The sequence below is a fragment of the Venustampulla echinocandica genome (assembly GCF_003357145.1).
Source record: "Venustampulla echinocandica strain BP 5553 chromosome Unknown scaffold_6, whole genome shotgun sequence".
Lineage (NCBI taxonomy): Eukaryota > Fungi > Ascomycota > Leotiomycetes > Helotiales > Pleuroascaceae > Venustampulla > Venustampulla echinocandica.
The window spans coordinates 260,807-283,524 of NW_022474211.1; the positions used below are offsets into that span (position 1 = coordinate 260,807).

The 22,718-nt window shown below is 46.8% G+C and overlaps 8 protein-coding genes across 8 annotated transcripts in view; 3 read left to right on the forward strand and 5 right to left on the reverse strand.

The window, feature by feature from the left end:
* Window positions 1-58: 58 nt before the first annotated feature.
* On the reverse strand, window positions 59-365 carry BP5553_07523 (uncharacterized protein; the record flags this gene model as incomplete). Its single annotated transcript, XM_032016146.1, has 3 exons — window positions 59-128; window positions 192-202; window positions 267-365. 3 exons carry the CDS (start codon window positions 363-365, stop codon window positions 59-61), a joined length of 180 nt encoding a protein of 59 aa, XP_031867377.1.
* A 260-nt stretch (window positions 366-625) lies between these two features.
* On the reverse strand, window positions 626-6,331 carry BP5553_07524 (uncharacterized protein; the record flags this gene model as incomplete). Its single annotated transcript, XM_032016147.1, has 9 exons — window positions 626-1,567; window positions 1,620-2,380; window positions 2,435-2,931; window positions 2,999-3,318; window positions 3,371-3,740; window positions 3,861-4,112; window positions 4,175-5,261; window positions 5,311-6,167; window positions 6,219-6,331. The coding sequence occupies 9 exons, from the start codon at window positions 6,329-6,331 to the stop codon at window positions 626-628; spliced, it is 5,199 nt and encodes a 1,732-aa protein (XP_031867378.1).
* A 315-nt stretch (window positions 6,332-6,646) lies between these two features.
* BP5553_07525 (Uncharacterized protein) lies at window positions 6,647-7,366 on the forward strand (the record flags this gene model as incomplete). Its single annotated transcript, XM_032016148.1, has 2 exons — window positions 6,647-7,291; window positions 7,343-7,366. 2 exons carry the CDS (start codon window positions 6,647-6,649, stop codon window positions 7,364-7,366), a joined length of 669 nt encoding a protein of 222 aa, XP_031867379.1.
* Window positions 7,367-7,917: 551 nt separating this feature from the next.
* BP5553_07526 (uncharacterized protein) lies at window positions 7,918-9,281 on the forward strand (the record flags this gene model as incomplete). Its single annotated transcript, XM_032016149.1, has 3 exons — window positions 7,918-8,301; window positions 8,350-9,033; window positions 9,099-9,281. 3 exons carry the CDS (start codon window positions 7,918-7,920, stop codon window positions 9,279-9,281), a joined length of 1,251 nt encoding a protein of 416 aa, XP_031867380.1.
* A 419-nt stretch (window positions 9,282-9,700) lies between these two features.
* Window positions 9,701-10,827, forward strand: BP5553_07527 (uncharacterized protein; the record flags this gene model as incomplete). The annotated part of the gene is made up of 3 exons (XM_032016150.1): window positions 9,701-9,841; window positions 10,115-10,282; window positions 10,444-10,827. The coding sequence occupies 3 exons, from the start codon at window positions 9,701-9,703 to the stop codon at window positions 10,825-10,827; spliced, it is 693 nt and encodes a 230-aa protein (XP_031867381.1).
* Window positions 10,828-11,319: 492 nt separating this feature from the next.
* Window positions 11,320-13,312, reverse strand: BP5553_07528 (Uncharacterized protein; the record flags this gene model as incomplete). The annotated part of the gene is made up of 3 exons (XM_032016151.1): window positions 11,320-12,162; window positions 12,332-13,133; window positions 13,194-13,312. The coding sequence occupies 3 exons, from the start codon at window positions 13,310-13,312 to the stop codon at window positions 11,320-11,322; spliced, it is 1,764 nt and encodes a 587-aa protein (XP_031867382.1).
* Window positions 13,313-16,579: 3,267 nt separating this feature from the next.
* Window positions 16,580-19,370, reverse strand: BP5553_07529 (Uncharacterized protein; the record flags this gene model as incomplete). The annotated part of the gene is made up of 8 exons (XM_032016152.1): window positions 16,580-16,650; window positions 16,718-16,833; window positions 16,907-17,767; window positions 17,817-18,057; window positions 18,108-18,349; window positions 18,413-18,656; window positions 18,865-19,092; window positions 19,274-19,370. 8 exons carry the CDS (start codon window positions 19,368-19,370, stop codon window positions 16,580-16,582), a joined length of 2,100 nt encoding a protein of 699 aa, XP_031867383.1.
* Window positions 19,371-20,076: 706 nt separating this feature from the next.
* BP5553_07530 (uncharacterized protein) overlaps window positions 20,077-22,718 on the reverse strand; it is a gene marked incomplete at both ends in the record, with an annotated part of 6,737 nt that continues 4,095 nt past the window's right edge. The window contains 4 exons of the mRNA XM_032016153.1: window positions 20,077-21,117; window positions 21,171-21,270; window positions 21,539-21,570; window positions 21,975-22,636. Of these exons, the coding sequence (XP_031867384.1) occupies window positions 20,077-21,117; window positions 21,171-21,270; window positions 21,539-21,570; window positions 21,975-22,636 (1,835 nt within the window). The remainder of the gene's footprint in view (window positions 21,118-21,170; window positions 21,271-21,538; window positions 21,571-21,974; window positions 22,637-22,718) is intronic.

The following is a 22,718-nucleotide window of genomic DNA, read 5'->3' on the forward strand; positions in this document are numbered from 1 at the left end:
ATGCTCTTAGCCTTATGCGGGAAGGAAACAGAAAAGTTAGGCAAGAGGGGAAGAGTATTTAGATCGCTGATGCTGCGACTGTCGCGTCAGTATTGGTGACTGTATCAGCCCGCGTCTTGGCTTCGCACCTGGGAATCAACAATGTTAGTGTCGTCGCCCATATATGTATAGTCTATTGGTGATATTCATACGATCGCCTCGCCTGTTGAGTATTGGCATATTAGCATCTTTCTGATAGTATGAGAGATTTTCAGCGGAACACTGACCATTCGCCTCACTAGGAATAGGCCAACCGCAATAAGGAGAGCCGTGGACAAGAAGGAGAAGATGAATAACAGAGCGATAATATCGGGTTGAGTGGCCATTTTGACGGCTGTGACTTTCGATCTTTGGCTAAGTCGCACACGAGTATCGTCGAGTTGAGCTGGAGGTCAACCGGGTAGGCTAAGGGGGGCTGCTGCAGAAATCAGTCCGAAATGGAGTAGGAAGATCAATAGTGATATCGTACACAAGATCTGTATCGAGGGCGGTCAACACAATAGCTTCCGTGTGTCTGCCGTGATGACTGGCAAGAGAGATCGTGGCATAGAATAACGCGCTTGACGAGGAATGGCGAGGTCGGATTCTATATTGAATGGGAGTGTTGATGTTGAACGCGAAGGGAAAAGCGTGGCAGTTCGTCGTTACTGACCAATTTGGCCAGCGGCAGCAAAGTATCCAGTCGGGTTGAGTTCAGTGAATCTCGGGATACAATCGCATATACGAGCTCCCAATGGATCTTTTGAGCAAGTCCATTTAGAATAAAACGGTTCAATCTATCCACAATCTCTCTCAGTGTATGAGATAATGGATGGCCATTAATCTTATCAAGTAAAGTTTCCTCTCCTTGACACTGCTTTGCGAGATATGCTAGAATTGCATTTGCACAGAGGAGTGCCCGGCCGCAAGCAGAGAAGGAAGAAGGTCGGGAATCCCAACCAACATATAAATCCCCACTCTCAATTGTACAGACCAACTCATCCAAAGCCTCGAATGTATAGAAGATCAGGCTAGCTAGCGGGCTTTCAGAATTGCCTTCGGCCTTGCCCTCCGCGGAATCGTTAGAAAGGCGGTAGAAAACCGAGACCCATATTTTGACTTCATGGACCTCGTCAAGCCACAAGTTGGCCTTCTCCTTTGCAAATAAGGCGTCATCCTCGACTAAAGCTGCCCGTATATCTTGTCTCGCATTCAAAACTGGGGCGGCGGGTTTTCGATAGATTAATTTGTGCTGGCGCCCGATCATGTGCTCAACAACCATTTGACCAAACGCGGCTGAGCGGGAGTACATGGCTTCCATAAAATCCACAAGCTCATGGCAGGCTATCCACGGGGCAGAGAGTTTCAGGGTGATGGGAGAAACTGCCACGGCACCAAGTCTCCGTATCTCGTCATCATCGTCGTTAAGTACGCGATATGCTGCCCATAATGATGGGAGAAGACTGTCATCACCAAGCAACTCTTTATGTTCAGGCCGATGATAGAATGAGTGCAGCGCCGCTACCGCGCTATTTCGGATATCGAAGTCCTATAGTATCCAATTTAGAAAGGGGCCTACTCAATTTCAATAGGATTCTTACCATAGTGTCCTCACTGAAATGGTACATGTGTAATCCCCAGTCGCGGACCCATTCCTTCCTTTGTGCAGATTTTCGGCAGGAGAGAAGTGCTGCTGAAATAAAAAACCCAGACACTCTGCACGCTGCAATTTCCAGCTGTGGGTTTGTCGGTCCAAATGTAAGTGCATCTGAAAATAACCCTATGATATCAATGTAGGTGCCGCCAGTATTGAAATCCGAAATGCCAGACAGTGTCGTCTCAAGGCTAGATAGAGCGGCGGAGCGAACGGTGGAAGAGCTTGTACAATGTATAGCGCGAATATATGCTGTAGTTAGGCCGTGCAAATGCTCTTGAGTTTGATGATCTTTCCATGCATATTCTGTAGCTTCTAATGCAGCCAATGCCATGCTATCTTCCGTCGAGGAAGCGTATTCAAGAATCTGCTGCAGCCCGGGAAGGTCATCTTGAATTGCTGTAAGATAAACACCTTGACATGCAAGTGTACAGAGGGCCAAATCCGATGGTCCCTCAGCAATGCAGGTATACGCCGTCAAAAGCTGATGCAGTACCGAGTGGCCATCTGTCAAGAACAGGCCGTCGACCAAACTTCTTAAATTATTATCGCCATGCCAAATCGGTTTTGATTCAATGATGATTTTCAATAGAGTGTTGCCCACTTCGAAGTGCGTCGAGAGGATAATTGGAACTCTAATAAAGGGAACCTCAAGGATACCGTTAGGCGCGAAATGTTGTTGGTAGAGCATAATGATTGTGGGGATATCTACCATTATAGGTCAGCATGTATCACTTGACCAGCACGGGATAGGGCCATTACCATTGGTATAATACTCGTTGAGACCTAGCTGATGGTCGAGCAGGGATTTGACGGCAAGAAGTGCGCCATGTCGCCTATTTGCACTCCTCCCAGACATAGAAATCAGCTCAAGCATCCTATCTGTCCAAGAATGGCCTATGGTGAGGCGGCACAAGGTAGAAGCCGCAAGTTCTCGAACCTGCCATACTTTACTACCCAAGTGGCGTAGCACATTGTCGTAGATGGATTCGAAGTATTCTTCCGGTGGCCCTGCTCTTCGTATCAAGTCCAGCGCTGGGAACAGAAGCTCCAACGACTCTTGGACAGGTGTCATCAATTGCGCATCACTATCGGGGGCCGACTCGAGAAATTCCATCAGATGCCCTACGAGATCTGGGTACTTGGAAAAGTGGATTCGTGTCGCTCTTGAATCCCACCCAACCACATTGTCTTCGCCGCCGATTAGAAAATTTGACAGGCTCTGGAAGAGCAAGAGCCCACAGTTCCTAATCGGCCATCTGCAACATAGTCAGCGCATACTTAAAACGGCTTTGAGCTGGAAGTCGAATCGTATTCTTTGCTTACGAAGTAGATGCGAGTGATTCGGCCGCTAGTTGGATGCATTCGGCAACCTTGTCATCGACTACCAGCTTAGTATTGGCGTTCTTGAATATCTCTTTGAGAGAATTAAGCGCATGGACTTGGGGAAGCCGGCCTAAGTCTGCTGAAGCTCCTCCATTAATGTACATGTACACTGGTATCCGGGCTAGCGCGATTAATGTATCCACCATATCTGCTGAAGGCAATTCTCGAGAGTTGGCCGACATTATGCCAGTCACTAGTGCTGGAATACCAGCAGATCTCCTTGTCGTTGAAGCTTGGTTGTGTATACACTCAAGAGTGCCCTAGATCTGTTAGCGAGGCTAGAAAACTGACCTGGACTGGGCAATATCCTACCTTCCACCAGCTTCTTAGGAGATCTAGTCCTATAGTCTGGTCGTTGGTAAGACTCAATTCGGTTATGGAGCTGGAATTCTGAGCTGAGTTGAATTTGACCTGGCAAGTGATTTCGTCCACCGAAATGGATTCCTTTGTGGGAGGCGGGTTGTTCCCTGATGAAGAGCGTGCAAGCAAGGACGTATGCTGCGTCAGTTGGCAGCAATAAGAGAAGGTCAACGAGACAGTGGAAAATGCGCCACGATGACGAAGTGTAGATAGTTGTTTGAATGCCAGATTCCCAATCTGTGCAAAGGTTTTGTGGGTAGACGTTGCGAGTTGATCTGGCGAATAACGCTTGAGCGTGCTAGCGATGGACCTCATGAGATTGCTTTCAAGACATTAGCTTCCGGTTCCTACTATCAATCTCAAAGCTCCAGCCTTGTTCGACGGCCTGATTTTAACGGCCGTCGTCGCCCAGACCTAGTCAGAAAGTTTCAAAGCGGCTTACCTAGATTCATGGATTGCCCTGAAGCTATAGCTAAGAACATCTTTCGTGTCTATGGCATCAAGGTCGTCCAGTTCCTGTGGTAGATAGCCTTCTGGGGCGTCGTTACATAAGATATCTTTTACAGCTTCCCAAGTGCGAGCACACAAGGCCACTATACGCAATTGGAGTTTAATCCATTGGGTCCAATATCGTAGCCCATCCACCTCTATTCTACTAGACTCTAGGGACGGACCAACAAGATCACAAATGAGGCTGTTCCACAATCAGTACATCCCCAGCATAGAACAGTTAGTTGAACAAAGTGGCTGACTTACTTCAACGTAGCAAAATTTCCATGAATAGGAGCCTCAAAAACCGCCTGTGCGAGACTCTGTTCAGCAATCACCACCTTTGATTCCAGATCATCCACCAATTCCTCTAGCAATTTCATACGAGCCTCAGTTGAAGCCTGGAGCCCATACATCAGCCTATAAGAACGAGCAATTCCGTCTGCGTAGTCCGCACGGCCTGTTCTTTTCAAACCTTCCTGCCCTCGCTTAATAAAGTCCGCGAGGAGTCCTAATGGGCGCGCTTCCACAATTGTGTTCTGACAAACACCATCCCTTACTTTTTGCAAACTGGAATCTTGATTGTTTGATTCTCTCGACAGCGAGCTAGGGGTCGCAGTTTCTTCCAGCGAACAACAGCGCGACTCTGCGGCAAAGTTTATCGGTAAAGAAAGTCTTAATATCTCTGTTGAATTGCTTCTCACCTCCTCAAACGGATCCATAAGAAGATCGAGTAGCAACCGCATGGAGCGTGGCGTGAAGAATTGGACGCTGAAAGGCCATATTGTAGAGTTGGCGGGAATTTGTGTAGACGGAAGCACGGAAGGATCAATTCTAGAATGGAGAAACATATTGATGGCTCTCAAGGCTGTGGTATGCCGCTGATATGATGCAGTTGGAATCAACTCTGCCAACAAAAACTCCAAATACCATTCGATAAATTCCTGATGCTTACGCAGCAAATTTTCAGTGGCATCATGCAGGGCTTGTATCTCCATCAGCTCTGGCTTTTGAGCGTTTCCTTCATTGAGCTTGAATGATGATTGGTCCAGCTCTCTAACGAGGAGAGCAGTTGCCCCTCTCAGTCTCTCCATCAAGCGCTTGCTATTGCTCAAAATTTCATTTCGAAACTTGGCATCCGGATCAGAGTAAAGAAGTGCCATGTGTGATTGTAGTAAATCAAGGACGATTGGACTAAATGGGCGTATGGTAGAGGAAGATGATACTAGAGTAGAGAAAGCAAGTGACCGGACAGTGTCAGAGAGGTTGCTTAAGAGTAACCCCACGGCGTGTTCGTCCATAATGATAGCGGGTGTTGATTTCTTTGAGGCAGTCTTTTGGAATTGGATTGGAGCTACGTTTTTAATTAGCTGTAATTCGAGATGGTCTAGAGGATGACCTACTTGGTTCCTCCACTAAACCGGACTTTTTCCCAACTTCCATGGAAGCTAACTGTAGCATAGCATGGGCGCCTATTTCTTCATCCCGGAGGTTAGATATAGGCTTTTGTTGGTTCAGTTCCTGCAAAAATGCTAATGATCCGGGACGGTCGATCTTGAAAAGCGGGGGCAGAAGATAATTTTTAACATTTTCAAGTATTTGAGGGTCTTTCGAGAGACCGGTTCGTATCCAATATTGCCATAGGCCAGTATGACTTGCAGTGGTACCTTCAGTGCCCGCAGCTGTCGTCCTCAGGGCCTTGAACAGGGTCACCAGAAATCTACCAGCAGCTGGCGAAACGTCTGCAGGGCCTAACCAGTAAAACACTCGGAAGACGAAAGAATCCCAGGATGATTCAGACGGAGATTGTACCCCTACATGAGCAGAGGTGCAGGCTTCATCGGCAGCGAGTAATTCCTCAGGAGAGATAGTACTTTTGCTCAAGAAGCTTTCTAGAGCTTTGAAGGCAGGCTTGACTAATGACTGAGCAGCTTGATGACTAATGATGGTCAAGATTCTTTGCAGAATTAATGCTTTAACATCGTCTGATATCCTTTTCTCGGGATTGCGGGCGATATGTGATGATACGAGCTCTAGAACTTGCCGTAATGAGCGGTTTTGGTTCTTCTCATTCCACTCGATGTAGAAGTTGAACAGCCCGAGACATGTCTCCTTGGAGAAGGCAACTTCTCGAATATATAGAGACGATGAACTTCTGCATAACTCAATGAAATAACAGAGTTTGATACATGCATTGCCCGAAGCATGGCGGGGCCGAGAAGCATCACCAAGTAGTTCTTGTAGTTTGGCTTCAGCAAGACTATCATTGCCAAGTCAACACAAGCCCGTGGTCAAAGAAGGCTCAACTTACTGCTTTTGTGACTGGATAGGCTCTCCTTCAAGCCATTTTAAATATTCACGGTCTCCCAGCGGCGTCTGTCTTGGCTGAGATGAGTTTTGCTCGGTGTTCTTCATTTCTCCCATTATATCAGGACTCATCCTAATTCCTGATCGGCAATATAAGATAATTCCAGCGGATTTAAAACATTCTAGCTATTAAATTAGTCACTCCATCTTCTGCTCTTGAAAAAAGGTTGACGGAGTATGTTTTTGAAAATTCCATATCCATCCGATCAGAGTCTGGCGAATCACGTGAAGTAGTCTTCTCCGATAGGTGGTCCGTGCCTCAGCCTCCTGAAATATTTTTGATCCTGGACATCCGTCAACAGCAACGACAATAACCAAACGACTCCGCGCCCCATTCATCCAACTTCGTGTTCTACTCACTATTTTCCGAAGATGTCGATCTGGGACAAATTCACGGGGCGCAAGTCTTCCTCGTCCACAAATTCATCTACCACTTCCCCGACATCCGACACCACCACCGACTCATTCCAGCCCACTCCTTTCGATCCCCAAGAGGGTCAAGATGTTTCTTCCTTTCTCACAAGCTCTACCTTCGCCGACCCATCACAATTACATCCTTTGGCTGGCTTGAATCAGCAAACATTAGATTATTTGTCGCTGGAGGATTCCACCCTATCCGATCTCCCTGGTTCGCAATCAGCCTTACCGTCCCGAGGATGGTCTGACGACTTGTGTTATGGCACTGGAGTGTCTTATTTGACGGCCTTGACGCTGGGAGGTGCTTGGGGTCTACAAGAAGGATTGAGGAGATCGAATGGGCAGCCCCCAAAACTTCGACTAAACTCAGTCCTTAACGCGGTTACCCGACGCGGACCATTTTTAGGGAACTCGGCGGGTGTTATTGCGATGGTTTACAATGGTTTCAACTCGTTCATTGGCCATATCCGAGGAAAGCATGACTCTGTGAATAGTGTCGTCGCTGGTGCTATAAGCGGAATGATCTTCAAGAGCTCAAGGGGCGTTCGGCCGATGATGATATCCGGAGGAATCGTAGCGTCTGTTGCTGGCGCATGGGCTGTAAGCACATTTCCTGTCATAATCCCCCATATACTAATTAGTGGGTTCCAGGTCGCAAGAAAAGCTGTATTCTAAGCTACTTTTTCCTTCCACCCTCAACCCTAGAACACTCGTCGAAGCGACATTACACTCCCGCCCGCGACATCCATAGATCCTCGAGCAGTACCAACTGCTCATTCCTGTATTACAAGCTTGGATTTTTTTTTCGTTTGATATCATATATCCAACGATGGGTACAGCATGCATAAGCGATACGGATTATCTCTCCTCTGGTCTGGGGCATATTGTACATATAGATGCTTCTACGCGGCTGCGTATTTGGAAGGGCGTGGGGGCGTCTGCTATAGTAAAGCGGATAATGTGCGTACGATAAGAATGCTACGTTAATACATTTCGAGTTGTAGCCTCTATGGAGTTGTGTTGGGTATAGCTCCCAGAGATGTAGGTTAAACTGACCGCGGAACGTTAAATTTAGGGAAGTTTTGTTTACATGTCCCTCGAGGTTGCCGTGTGGATGTACCTCCTTTTTGCCAGTCGGTGAGAAGTAGCTGCAAATATCCACTTCCCATCTCGTTCATTCAAATCTGTTCTTCCCCTTCCAGATATTTCCTACCACAACGTACAAAATGTCTTCTTCGGTGCCACCCACTATAGAAGAGGTGAAGGAATGGTGTATTGAGTGGGCAACAGAGTCGGGACACAAAAGCAGTTTCGCGTTACATCTCCATCCCGAATATCTAACCAACTTATGCATGCTAGACTCTGAGTTGGTCGAAGAGATGGATCTGCAAATGCCAACGGCTATTGGCCTTGATATGGAGACAGCTCTTAATGATACAGTTGAGCGATCGAAGAAAGCCCTTTATCCAGGGGAAATGAGTGAGTCGCTGCTGGAAAACCTGAATCCAGAGGTAATAGAGATGAAGAACAAGGTGGAGAAATTACTAGACGAGGAGCTGGAGTCGTATAACACAGGAGAACTGGGCAAAAATATGAGTTTCCTGGACAAAGTGTGCTCATCCTCATCGCAATTATAAGATATAAGCTAATGTGTGCAGGCTGGCGCTATTGCACGAGAACGCGCAATAACCCGCTTCATGGGCGCATCGCCGTCTAGAGCCAAAGAACATAAACATGACAAATTCCAAGTTTGTCTCAAAAGACTTATTGGTGGCCACGGCGGCAGTTGTAGTACAGAGGACTTGGCATTTGGATATAACGCTCCCTTTGACGAGTTTCTTAGAGTTCTCCAAGAAGCAACGGTATTGTGCACGATTCCCCCAGTCGACTTCACCCTAGAGCCTGTCGAGATCCAGGAATCTACGCAACCTACTTCACACTATCCCAGCTTCCGAGATATCAATCCACTACCCAAAAGCAGATTCAGAACCCTTGGTGCTGCAGGGTCATCTAACCCAGATCAGCTATCTTCCGACACAGACGCACTATCTCCTAAAGCAGATGATGGATTGCCGGAGGTAGAGCAGGAATATAATGGGGCCATCAACCACACATGTCAGAGGCGTAGAACACGAAGCCAGCGGGGCTATACCTTAGACGATGGGCCGTGGATCCATCGCATCATCAACAAACCCCAGGCTGGCCAGTCTAGCCAACAAAACCCTCCTCGGGAGTTTCCCAAATCCGATATCAAGGATGATAAGGATTATTCGAAGATGTTAGAAACTCTCAAAGAAGCGAACAAGCAGGAGGGAGAAGAATATATTCTTAGCATCATGCATGTGAGTATTCTCCTCTCTAATCATCTTAGCTCCAAGTTCAAGATATACATGTTAATTCTAAATAGTCCCAAGAATATGATATTCAAACTAAATGGCAGAATAAGGAAAAGCAAGAAGAGCTTGAAGACCAATTGGAGAGGGAGAAGTGGCGAGAAGAGAATGGCATAGAAGAAGGAGATGATGATGATTTGGGAGAGCCATGGATGCGCTGGTGGATCAGGACTACGGGGTGTGGGGGATCCCTTTGAGTGGCGACTGGTACCAACTGACGATTTCAGCGTCTGTGTGTTAATATGGAAATGTATAATTTTGTTCGTAAGTGGCTTTATTCTCAAGTAAGAGTAAATATCCATACTCTGAAAGCACTGCGTATTTCTACACGAGATTTTGAATTATTAGATTCTGTGTGTGCTTCCCTCATCAAGTGCGCAGATTATAGTCAAGATATTCACTTGTTCCTTCCCCAACTCAACTTCGCCTTCCTCATACGGTTTAACTGTCCTGCGGAACACAATATCCTCCAAATGAATCATAGCCACTGCACATCTTGAAGAACAACTTGCAAAACCTCATCCTAATAACCTTCTAAACCACAGCTATAATCTCTCAGATCCACAACCGCACAGCAAGGAGTACCAAAGCAAACCAACCAACAACATCAGACACAATGTGTTGTTGGCCGTGGACTGAGATCTACTTGGAAGATGAGCCAAAGAAGGAGTCGAAAGACAAGAAGAAGGAAGACAAGGGCGCTCTTTATTATGATCCTGTAAGCAGAACCACAGTACGTCTAACTGGAGTTCCACACGTGAGTGCAAATTGATACCTAAGCTGGCATTTTTTATCGCACGCGTTCCTTCCCGTTTTGCTTCCAAGAGGAAGTTTGAAATTCACTTCACCGTCTCGTCCTGCCAACGCTAAGGTGAAGGACGATATCTACTTCCCCCATCCCTTAACCTCTACTCCTCTCAACACCCAATTCGCAACTCGTTTACTTCATCACCTCATTGCTCACCACCACCGCTCAAGGAGTCACGGAATACCGTTGATTCTGTTGAGCTGAATTACTGTATCCTCTGAGATAACGTCGACCTGTCAACTCACTTCTTCCACCATGACCGAGCAAAACATTCAGCCACAAGTTCGTGACACTGCCGCTGGCGCACTTCAGCACACCTACATCCCCAGAGCCGATGGTACAGTCCTAATTGGCAACGTGGTCTACGTTCCAGTTGCGCAGGGTCTACATGTATTGCCCCAACGATCGATACCCAAACTCATACATTTCTCCATCCTTCAAACTCTCAGCATTTTAGTCAAGCAAGCGCTCTATCTTTGATGAGACTTGTCTCCCCAAACCATCCCCTCAGCGCTTGACACCCCGGATTGCTGCTAATATCTTGCCTTTAGGCCTCCCAGCAACCCATGATCTACCCAGCTCCCTTCATGCCACACCCTCAGCCAGCCTACCAGCCATACATGATGCCGTCCCAGTCTTATACCCCTACTCCCGGCCTTCAGCCCTTCACCAACCAACAACCAGCTTTCGGCTACTTTGGCTATACTGGCAGCGAAATGCTTGCACAGCACCTTGCTACCGCCCAGGGCCTCGGAATGAACAAAAAGCAGGATATGAAGCCGGCTGACGACGATCCTCACCGGTTTTATTGGGTGCGGGAGTTCGATAACACTTGGTCGCAGAGAAGTCGTATGACGATCGATAGCGGTGATATTGGCGAGTGTAGGTGGTATGCGAAGGATGGAGAGTTCTATGCAGTTAGACTACAATCTTAAGTGCGAGAGGTGTGAGTATTTCTTCTCCTTATTCCCCGGTACTCAGTGGCGAATAGTTCCTAACATTTCTGCAGAGCCATCTTCCATCAGGACAATCCTCTAAAATATGGTTCATCTCAAACCCCGCTCACTCCTTTTCTACTCTAGAATTGGGGACGGATATGTCTGATAACAGCACTTGGAAGTTTTGCCAAACGGAGCTACCCTTATTTCTGGTCGCCACAATGGCTTGCATTTGAAGATGCTATGGTCTGCTTTGAGTTGTGCACTTGCCACGCTCGGTTATGAGAGGAAAGCTTATGCAGGTAAATCAGCTATAGCAATGCTAATACACCTTGAAAATCTTTGTTTAACTTGGTGATATAAATCTCACAGCATATTGAACATTTCTAACGTATCTGCAAACAAGAGAATAATTTTAACACACACAACAGGTTTGAAAAAGTAGCCTTCCTAACTTATTATACTGAGCAACTATGGGCTAGGACCAACTCAAGTCAACACCAAAACACTGACCTCAAGTCTCCTCATCCCCCTCTTAACCAACTTCCCATCGTCCACCCTCCATCCCATCTCGCCATACAACACCTTCACAGAACTCACATTCATATCCCTAGGCATCGAAACGCTCACCGTAGTCTCAGAGTCCTCGTGCTTCCCATTCGCGACACCAACCAAAACCCTCTCTCCAACAACCCACGCACTAGCATCTGCCATCTCCTGCCCACCACCCTCGACATTCAATCCCTTGATCGGATCCGCCCCCAACAAAAAGCCAATCGCTAGCTCCTCCTGGAACACCTTCCCCAAAGCTCCACTACCCACATTGACCTCATTCGTACTTGGATATTCCCAATAACTAATCCCCTTCGCCCCGTGATTAACGGATAACATCATCATATTCTCAACTTCCTTCGCGGTTGGAATAGCTTTCCAGTAATCCTGTTCACCAAAAGCTTGGAGGACTGACCATGTTGGTTTCTTTCCGCCATGGCCACCACTGCTGGACGGGATATTTTCCTGGTACTTCTGGAAATCATCTAACCGCGATGAAACATCCGTAAGTTCACCAACGCAGTTATCGCATCCACAATCGCCGTACGTGGTGTTACAGGGAGTGTTCCATTTTATGGAATACGTGGCATTTATTGCTACGGGATAGGCGTCTTGGAAGATTATATCTGCGCCTGAGGCGTACGATGCGTAGTAGTAGTTTTGGCAGTTTAGAACTAGGGATACCGGGTGGTATGGATCGAGCGTCCGAAGTTGTGTGTATGCGATTGAGGTAGAGTTCAGGGGGTAGGACCAGCCATCGGGTTCGTTGGCTGTGTACCACTAGTTGTGAAACAGATGTTAGCAAGATTCCCGAATGTTTGCTTCAGAGGAGAGAAGATGATAACATTATGGTTCTTGGGTGCTTTTAATTTTGAGGGACATTGATGGAGCGGTATGAAGTTTTTTCAGGACTGTAGAAATGAATTTTATAAAACCAAATTATCATTACCATTAAAAGTGTAGTGCGGTTCTTCCAGCGGGCGACTTCTTCTTCAACTCTGGTTGCATTTTGGAAGGTAAATCGCATGTCATATATGTTGAAGAGGTTAATGTCGTCCATATGATCCCAGTATGTAGCCAATTCGGCTGTAGGATATGACTGGTCCGGACGCCCACCATCCGGTACTATATTGATGGAGTTGAACCCTTGGGCGGCGTAAGTATCCAGATTGGTAAAGCTAATGTTAGAAGGCGTTACGTAGCCACCATCTGCATAGTACCCATTGGGGAAGATGGCGTACCAGCCTTTCCACTTGTTGAATGCATTTTGAACGTAAAGTCCCCCATAGACATTGTCGATTTTCACCGCACTACCGTAAGACCGGGAGGGGAGGACATAAATTTGGGTGGTGCCGGTGTAGTTTTGTTGGCCGCTGCTAACAGTCCCTTTGATGGATATGGGATACGGCTCAAAACGAGGAGAAAACGAGGACAGGCTAAAATTGAAGAGGTTCCTGGCCGAGTTCACATGAACTGAGCTAGACACAAGAAGCGCTCCGTCCTCCCCATTATGGATTTCAAAGTCCAATGTGGCAGACTGGGTGGTTTCACCATCAGACGATGAGTTACCCCCAGCCACATTGCTGAAGGGTTGGCCAAAGAGATGGGATATTACCGCATCAACAATAAAATCGCCAGATCCATCGCTTTCGAGGAAGATACTGTATCGTGGCTGAATAGTGACGGATAGCAATGGGCCCTTTTGTGGCGTGGGAAATTGAAATTGGCCTCCGGGATCAAGAGATTGAGTCCTGTTAATGTCTATTAGATTCTAAGCAGAACTGAAAAGGGAGCATGAATGGGAGATTTACGTGTCCATGTATGGCTTCCCACACCATGTAGGCACATCTAGCAGGGCATTAAATGCATTGACAGTATTGATTATTAGGAAAGCCGTAATGACTCTGTGGAAGGCGTGGATATTGGCCATTCCGATACTCAGGATAGATACGAGCATCTGTTCGACTTTAAGAGTCCAGTACAATTAATTGTGCTTGTACAATATCTAAATGCTAGGTACCAGATTCCACCATAGAAATCTTAGCAGAGAATGAGAATTGGAAGAGAAGATATGAAAAACCCCACGCGTAACGTTACGGAGAGCAGCTTCAATGAGTGGCACGTGGTCTCGCCGAAACGCTACATTCCATGTTTACCAATTTGGCAGGAGGTTGGTTTGACAGCACAAACCATGTATACAAGACTGGTGCCACATAGCAGCATTTCATAGTACTATACTCATATTCTCGGTGATAGGGAACCGTACACTGTCTCCCCTCCCATACTCAGGCCACGTATCTCGCAACTGAGATCAGCTACGAACAACTGACATGCCTAGGAAGAAGGCGGATAAAGCCGTCGAGAGAATACAAGGTCAGAATAATAGAGACAAGATATTCAGTTTGAATAATAGAGGAAATCATAAAATATTATAGCAATGTGATTTGTTTTGTGTTGTGGTAGAAATGATCTTCTCGGGGTTGAGGTCCCTCCCTGTATTTCCCCGCACGGGCCGCCCCTTCCATCCCCTCCCGTTTGCGCGCGACTCGAAACCTTCAACCTTAACTTTAACTTTAACTTCAACATTAACATCAACCTTGAACTACTACTAGATATAATTATCTCAATCCGGCGAAGGAAGTGTTCTCCAGATGTGTCATATCCGTGCTAACCATCGAGAAGGAAACATGATATCAACGCATTCCATCTGAGCCTTACATGTTTCCTAAGAGTGTTTCTCTCCATTTCCTTCATCTTGGGCGACAAAATATATCCTCGCGTCGTCCTCTGAGGTCCCTGCAAGTGCAAAGAAAACCAGGCCAAGTGGCGAATCCCAAAGTTCTTTGGATTCTTTGTACCTGGTTATACGAGAGTGCCTTTAATTCGAGGTGAAGAAGTCTCATCGTCCGCATCGACCTGACCAGGGTTGCTTCGTATCCACGTCATTCTCACAGCGCCAAGTAATTGTTAGGCCCTTGTTATTATAAGAACTGTCAATCGACTCGAGTGGATAGTCTCATTCGAAGGAGGTGGTCTGACCAGAGCAAGTGCTTTTATTGTAGCATGAAAAGCCACACTACGAAGAACATGGATGGGACCGGCAACAACAACAAACCAATTACCGTGGATTGTGCATAGATCGAATGCAGGGCCCTAAGAGACCGATGCTTGATTTGTCTTTCAGCGCCTGTTGCATGTCTTTTTCGGGTGCTATTTCACGATACCGAAGTCTACAATCGGTTATTCGGGGGTCTTGCACAGCCCTTCTCGTATGAGTAAGACGGCCCTAGAATAATGCGCTGCTGTCGTATTGCCCAATGCCAACACTGCCATTATCATCATTGGGTACGTCAAATAAAGTCGAGGCCGCGTATCACCGTGACGTTGGCAGAGACATCCCAGTGTTCATATTCGTTTTCAACTGAGTATTCACATCCAGCTGAGATGGATTCTGAGTAGTATTTGCGCCTTCGAATGGAACGCAGCGCAATGCAAGAGAAAACGGCCGTTATTATCCCCGTATTATCCAACTGAGTAATCTGCATCCATAGTTTCGAATTCAGTAGTGCTACATTGCTTTGTTAAGTCTATTATTATATCCTCTTTCCTACCATGCATTATCTCTCTCTTGTTGCAATTAACTCATATTTTGATGATTTTTATTAATGTTCACTTATAACACTACTTAACCCCTATATTTTCTCCCTACAAGCCGGAGTCACAGTCTACCTAGTGGTTAGTAATGAGAATGAGGGCCCGACGACGCGGCCCTTTGCTATTTATTGTATCTGTGTGCTTAGTTATTGGAGCTCTTCTTTATCGGTCCAGATTTTTATTTGGGCTCCTACTCCAAGATGGAGCTCGCGATTCAATACCAACAGGCATTACCCACCCTCCATATGACGAATTCAACAACACCTTATACCACATCCCAAAAATAATACACCAAACATACATCGACGAGAATATCCCTTCACATTGGCGAGAACCTAAACAAGCTACACAAGATCTTCATCCAGAATGGGAATACATGGTCAGCTCTCCTCCCTCTCACAATGCCGTACTCAACCTATCCCTACATTTAATTCTGATTTCATTCAAATCACAGTTCTGGACCGACGCTTCAGCAGACTCCTTCATCCTCACTCACTATCCATGGTTCCACCCAACCTACGCCTCCTACAACTACCCAATCCAGCGCGCCGACGTACTCCGTTATTTCCTCCTCTATCACTACGGCGGCATCTACCTAGACCTCGATCTAAAACCCTCACGTCCACTCACCCCACTCCTTCAATACCCCGCATTCGCATGTCGTACCGCACCCACGGGGATATCAAACGACATCCTAGGCTCCAGACCAGGCCACCCGTTTTTTAAACTGGCTATCAATAGCTTGCAGACGTATGATAGGAACTGGCTTGTGCCGTATGTAACAGTGATGTATACCACCGGACCATTATTTTTAAGTGCACTATGGATCCAGTATTTAAAAACTTCACCAGCACAGGAGGATGCGAATCGGATAAGGCTTCTCTTCCCTGATAACACGGGGGGAGGTGATAGCTACGGCTTCCTCCGCAATGTGAAAGGAAGTAGCTGGCATCGACAAGATGCGGAGGTTATTTTTTGGATGGGAAGGCATTGGGTTTTTGTTACTGTTTGTGGGTTTGTCATTGGGTTTGCTGTTACTGGCTTGATGTGGTTTGTGGCTAAGAAGGTGGCTGGGCTGCGAGGAGATAAGCGGGGTGAGAAGGGAAGGAGTGGTGAGTGGAGGTTATGAATTGGGTAAATATTTGGATATGGCCTAGCCTAGGGATGCTGAAGATATTTTGGCATCGCTAGCGCTGTTTCTCTTGAGACACTAGATGGGTTATAGATATGAGCTAATGTATGTGACAATGAATGATAAATGTTTTGCTTTCCACGGCAGAGCGACGGTATCCGGAAGCTTGGTAAAAGAAGTAATTTTAGCTCTGATCGTCAGCAGAGACACAGTTTCTGTAATATTTTTAGAGCCCATCCACCACACGATTAGGCGAGCAGCTCACTGCCACAATCATAAGCAGCAAGAGGGATAAACTAAATAAACGCCTCCCCATTATCAACCGTAATCATTGACATGCAAAATAACACCATCCGTGAGATTCCATTTCGTACACTCATACAGGGCATATATAATATCCCGACATGGAACCTAAAATTGCGGGTATATGGGCGGCGGGTACTCAAAACTAAACTGGTCCATACTACCGTAGGGATAAGGATCTATTCTTTGTCAGCAAGCACGCTCGATGCGCCGGGAGAAGAAGAAGGGAATAAAGAAAAGCCTTACCCCAAAAGATCGAGTCGAATAAGTCCATCGGCGACATATTCATGGTCTGCTGCTCGGATGTTTGGGGGGAAGGCGCTCCTCCTAAGGGCGTCATTCGTTGTTGAGGATAATCCAATCTAGGTTGCATTCAAATATCAGTAACTGACCTCTCACGTAGCTGAATTGCTGATAGTCAAGAAAAATACTTACGGAGGAATCAATCCATTTTGCATCGAAGCCATGGCAATAGCAGCATTCTGTTGCTGCTCAAACTGCGCTTGGTCTTGTGTCTGTGGTGTCTGGGCTCCCGACCGGTCGCCATTCAGAGGTGCCTTCCCCTCAACGACCCAACCATGGTCGTATATATTTTGCAATGCTGCGAGGGCGCGTGATAGAGGCCCACTTAGCTCAATATCCTTTTCGGATTGCGGGAGATGGGCTGTTTGATCTTTCCCAGCTGTCGCTGATAATGCGGATATTAAATTCCCTTGGAGCTGCCTCACCTCTGGATCGGTCTTAGTCTCGCCAAGGATTCCAAGGAGAACGGCTGATGATAAGCCGTGATAGGTAAACGCCCATGAACGCGTTGGAATAACGCTCAGCGAATGCATTTTGAGGTACATGCGTACAGTCTCAGCGAGATTTTGCTTGCATTTCTCTGCCAACAAAGTCTTTTGCGCTACATCCATTCCGATGCTTTCTCCGCGGCGAAGGGCGGGCCGGCACAACACCGACACTACGAAGGAGGTGTGCAGGCGAATGGCATAGTATTGCAACCAATCTTGGACGGTCTTGCAATATTCTTTTTGCCTCAGCCGTGGGCAGACCTGTTGACGGATGTTTTCGACATCATGAGAATTATTGATAATTTGTTCGAAGTCAGGCTGAGAGCTACTGTCGTTGTTCACATATTGAAGTATCTTTTGGCAGAGATGGTACATCGCCTCGGTATAGGACCAGCCCTCGGTCAACGCATTGGGCCCAAGCGGCAGCTGACAGCGTGTCATGACTGCGATAGGGAAGCGGTCAAATGATAGGGAAAGCAGGCTATCTTGCCAGACAATGGTCCACCTTGTACCTGTTAGTAGGATGTCGGAACAAATATGAAGGGATCTCTCACCAGAGCTTCCTCCTTGGCAAGTCATTAGCTGTTGGCTGCGTTATACGCGCAGACTCATGCGGCCCGCGATGTAATCCCAGTGCTTGGGCAAGTCTACAAGTGAAACCTATTAGAGCCCAGGAGGCTTCCGCTTTCATGTCATTTGCTAGAACAAATCCAAGGATTAAAAGGGCCTGAAGGGATTCCAATGATGGTCGTATTAAAAAGTTTGAGAGCCTTAAGCAATGGAAAGATGTTTGGACTACCGGTAGAGTATTAGAGATGGCCACAGAACGAAGACCGTACACTTACCGTAGGTTTGAGACACCGCTACCCGTTTGCGGTAGGGCATCTCTGTGTAGTTGGTTGCAACTGCGAGGACAGCAAATAGCATCCCAAGCCAGGCAGACGACACCCCTTTGCCGCCATCTGCAGGGTGCTTGGGAGATGCGCCTCGGCTTTCAAGATAGAGGCAGAGTTTGGACTCAAAATCTTCCACGTCTATGAGCAACCCCCAAAAGGGTTGAACGATCTCTTTATAGACTTGGAAAGTTCTAATAGTACGCCAGTCTCAGCAACAGCTTAACCTAGGCTTAACCCATGAGGGCGCAACTTACTTGAGGACATCTCGATCGGAAGGCAAAGCAGCAGCTATATCCAACCGAATCTTATCCATATGTTCTTTAGACATGAAGGGATATGGCGCAGTTGATATTTGCAGCCCTAGAATGGGCATAATGTCCTGCCTAATGACGTCTTGACCACCATCTCCTGCTTGTTGTCCGACCCTCGTCTCTTCACTCAAAAAAGCAGCAATACTATTCTGGCCCAGATATCGCGACTCGTCAGGTTCTTCCTCGTCTAAAACAACATTAGTTTCGGTTCTTGCGTGGATATTTGGAGACTCGTGCTGGTGCAGGAATGGGGATGTTGTTTGTTTCTGGTCACATGGGACGGCAGCTCAGAGACACTTTATACCTCGCAGAAATCCCAAGTTTTCGCCGACCGACTGAGTTTGATATCGTGACCCAGTGCCCATTCCAAAAAACTTGAATTAGAACCGGCTTACCATTCGTTCTCGGCCAACGGTCGTCTTCCTTTCTCAAGGACGAATCGCTCCCGGCGGATCGCCGACGTTTGACACCCTCAGCTAATCGGCCGTCGGATTTTGCCACATTTTGACTTTGCTTGGGGTTATATGAACAAAGATTGATGTGCTCTCTCTTCACACAGTTTTCACACGGATGCTCATTATTGCATTTAACCTTGCGCTGGCGACACGGCCAGCATGCGGTACCTAGATCCTGACTCAGCTTTTTCTCCCCAGAGGTTGAACGAACAGCAAACAAGAGGGCAGCACAAGGAAGGAAGCTGGGAAGGAAGCTGGGCAAAGAGCCGCAAGTGGGCCGAACGCGACCGAGGAAGATAAGGACCGCCGAGCTACGAGCTAAGTTGTGGGGAGATGTCGAATAACATACCATAGCGCACCTTTCGATGCGAGTGGATAATACGCTGCGCCTCGTCGACCGAGATCTGGGGCGACACCGGGTCAGCACTGGCGCCGCTCATGCTCATTGTGCGGTTGATAGCAAACACGGAGCAATTAAGACTCGGGTGGTTGATGGTGAGTGACGGGAGAAGAATCGGGATCTTCGGGTTTCGGTATTTTCATCGTTGTTGTTGTCGTGTGAAACAGCGGACAATATTGGCCAAAATTGGCAACGCCTTGTTTATGTGGTTGGGGTTAATAAGGCAGGTGCGTGGCGCGGGGGCGGTCACGTGGAGTGCGGGCACATGCTCCACCTGGGTGCGGTGCGGAAGGAATTGCCAAGTTAAGTCAAAATCAACAACAGCGTTTGTTCGTAGTAGAAATAGACTCCTATTGGATACCTACCTATATAAGATTTAATAAAGTTAATACTTCTGTAGACACCAACTCATAGCGGAGGCCACAATCTGCTGTATATTATAATGCGCAGACGTTTCCAAAATGGCCTGATAAGGGCGAATTGCTCTACTGCAATTTGACATAGTAGGGCGCAACCTACTGGGTCTAGAATTGAGGTTGGGGTTGAGATACCGGTGCTTACTAGTAGGAACTTTATCACTAAGTAGTAAGGGCGCTTTTAGTCGTTTTGACAGGTCCCTGTGCTTGAACATTGACTTTACACTCCTGCACATTGAAGTGGGATATTTTCGAGGCGTGTTGTTCTGCTGTTCCCTAGTCTTTCCTCCATTTGCATCGAAATAATGTGAGCTAACAAGACCTTCAAGAGCTGGACTACACTACTTTAGAGCCCGTCCGGTGTCCCAGATCCCCTTGAACCTGCGCAGAGTTCTTTCTCTTATTGACAACGTGTCGGTCGTTTATCCCAGCAGAAACCAGGTGATATGCGAAAAGTACAACCCACACAACTAGAAACATCAAAGCTGTCCCAGCTGCCACGAACAACGAGACTATTGAGAAGCTGTAAGATGCATCTTCAAAAGCTGCGCCACCTCTTGCAACAGCTACGACCACCTGCATCGCAGACAGCGCCACAGACATAAAAGCAAATATTGCCAGTAACCAGGCAAAGTTACGAGCGAAGAAGTCCTGATACCATGTCGGTGCTGTTATATACCCTCGAATCAAGCCTCGTCGGGTAAAGCCTATTATACGATAGATCTTGTTCAATCGAGAAAGCCGTAGTTCGCCATATTGAAATCTAGGTGAGATGCCACCGAGAGACTGCAAATCAATGTGTTGAAGGAAGTCGTCGACAAACTCTGTCCAGGTTTCCCAGTCAATAATGTGTGGTAGTAGTCCCTGCTCATGTGCGATTCGAAGGTCGCTCTGATGTCTGACAAGCCATGCATATGACAGGACGAAGCCGCAGGCAGCTTCATGTAGCTGCTTCTGACTGCATAACTTTTCGGCCCAGCAGTCGATATCAAACAAGAAAGACGGAAATGGTTTGATAAAAATGCGAGTTTCGTGCCAAACAAGGTGCTCGTTAGGGTCTTCGGTGAGAAGAATCTCGCGACCCAAGAGCTGCTGTCGATGCAAAGCTCTTGCACAACTAGGAACGCCAGCTAGCCACAAATAAGGCTTGATCCCATCAAGGCGCTCAGTCCGTAGCTCTGTTGTATAATATGCGTCTGGGTTATCTTTCGTTCTCGCAAGTGTGCTCCCATCACGAACAGCTACAGGCGGTATATATCGAATTGAGGCTCTCGGTGATCCAGTTGGCAAGGCAGATGCGACGTCATTGCCAGCTGTCAATGTGGTCTTCTGTAGTAGGGTAGGGAAAATGAGTCGAGAAAAAGGTGGTTCTAGCATCTGCGAAGGTTAATTTCCCGCGTTAAATAAGGTGGGAGGTATCCACTACTTACACTAGCTGTCGACGAACTCGTAGATCTCGCCGCGGTGTTCTTGTAGTGAGGGGAGGCGATCCGCCAATATTTAGTCCGTGCGTAAGAAGTACCCAGGTATCTACATCGATATATTATCGGCGATGTTCTCTCAGCCTTACCAAAATCAGTTATCTGCGACCGCGAGACCTTTTTATAGCAGATTTCGATGTGGTTAATAGACCGTTAATTGCTTAATTGTATAAAAGTTCGAAAAAACTACCTAGGGAGGGAAGTACTGTACACTTGGTATAATTTGGCCCTCTCCTCACAGCAGAATAGGAGGCCACATCTTCTGCAACGCCATTTAATTCTGTTCTACAGAGGCCGATGCACGGCAGATAACCTACAGTCTCCTGAAAAGATATGAAAAGGAGTAACCCTATATAGAGATTATATACACATCTATTCTTAGTCTAAGCCCTTTAGGGGCGGCCTCGCTATTATACTAAGAACTATGCCCCCTATTTAAAACGCATTCTGATTAATGATATTATATCAATCTTCTAATTATTATACTGTATTTAAATATGAGGACCATCCTCTGCTATATGAGAAGAAGTAAGAATGAAGTAGGTTATAATCATATAAAGATACCATTTAACTTCAAACTCAGCCATCTATCACCTTATATTGATGGTCCTTCGCATGTATTCGATCTGCATCTATAATACACCGAAAGCAAAGATGGAAGAATGGGCAAGCTTCACAAGTATAAAGATTACCGTATATTCTCTAAATATCATAAATTAGCTGACATATATGCTTAGTGGGGGTATCACTCACATGATAACAAGAGCTACAGTCCCAATTTTGACGTTTACCAGGTTTGCTAATCAGCTGCTTCAGCTCTCCCTGCTTCACTTCATCTTGGAAAACCGAGATTAATGAGCCATTTCTACAAAACGTAGCAACATCAAGCGGTGTCCAACCTTTATTATCTCTGCTGTTCGAATCCGCTCCAGACTCTCTCAGGATTTGGACTGTTTCATGACTGCCATTTCGACAAGCCCAATGAAGTGCCGTCCATCCGTACGTATCCGCAAGATTGATATTGATATTTGACTGCAGAATAAGCTGAAGGGTCCGATCTGATGCGCCTGATGCAGCAATGTGAAGAGTGGAGCAGCCTTGCAAGTCTTGATAACTCCAATCTGGTGTTTCCGTCTTAGTTAAGATAAGATCTATGACTTGGTGACAATTTCCTCTGACAGCAAGCTGAAGTGTGTTTCGGCCTTGATTGTCTTGACAGGTGAGATTAGCTCCGTGGTCGAGGAGTAGCTTAGTAATAGACTCTTTTCCCCCATATCCTATTGCTGCTTGAAGGGCATTCCCGTATTTTCCACCTTGAGCGTTCACATTAGCTCCGTGGTCGAGGAGCAGCTTAACAACGGACTCGTTTCCCCTATATGCTGCTGCTGCTTGAAGGGCATTCCCGAATTCTCCACCTTGAGCGTTCACATTAGCTCCATGGTCGAGGAGCAGCTTAACAACGGACTCGTTTCCCTCATATGCTGCTGCTTGAAGGGC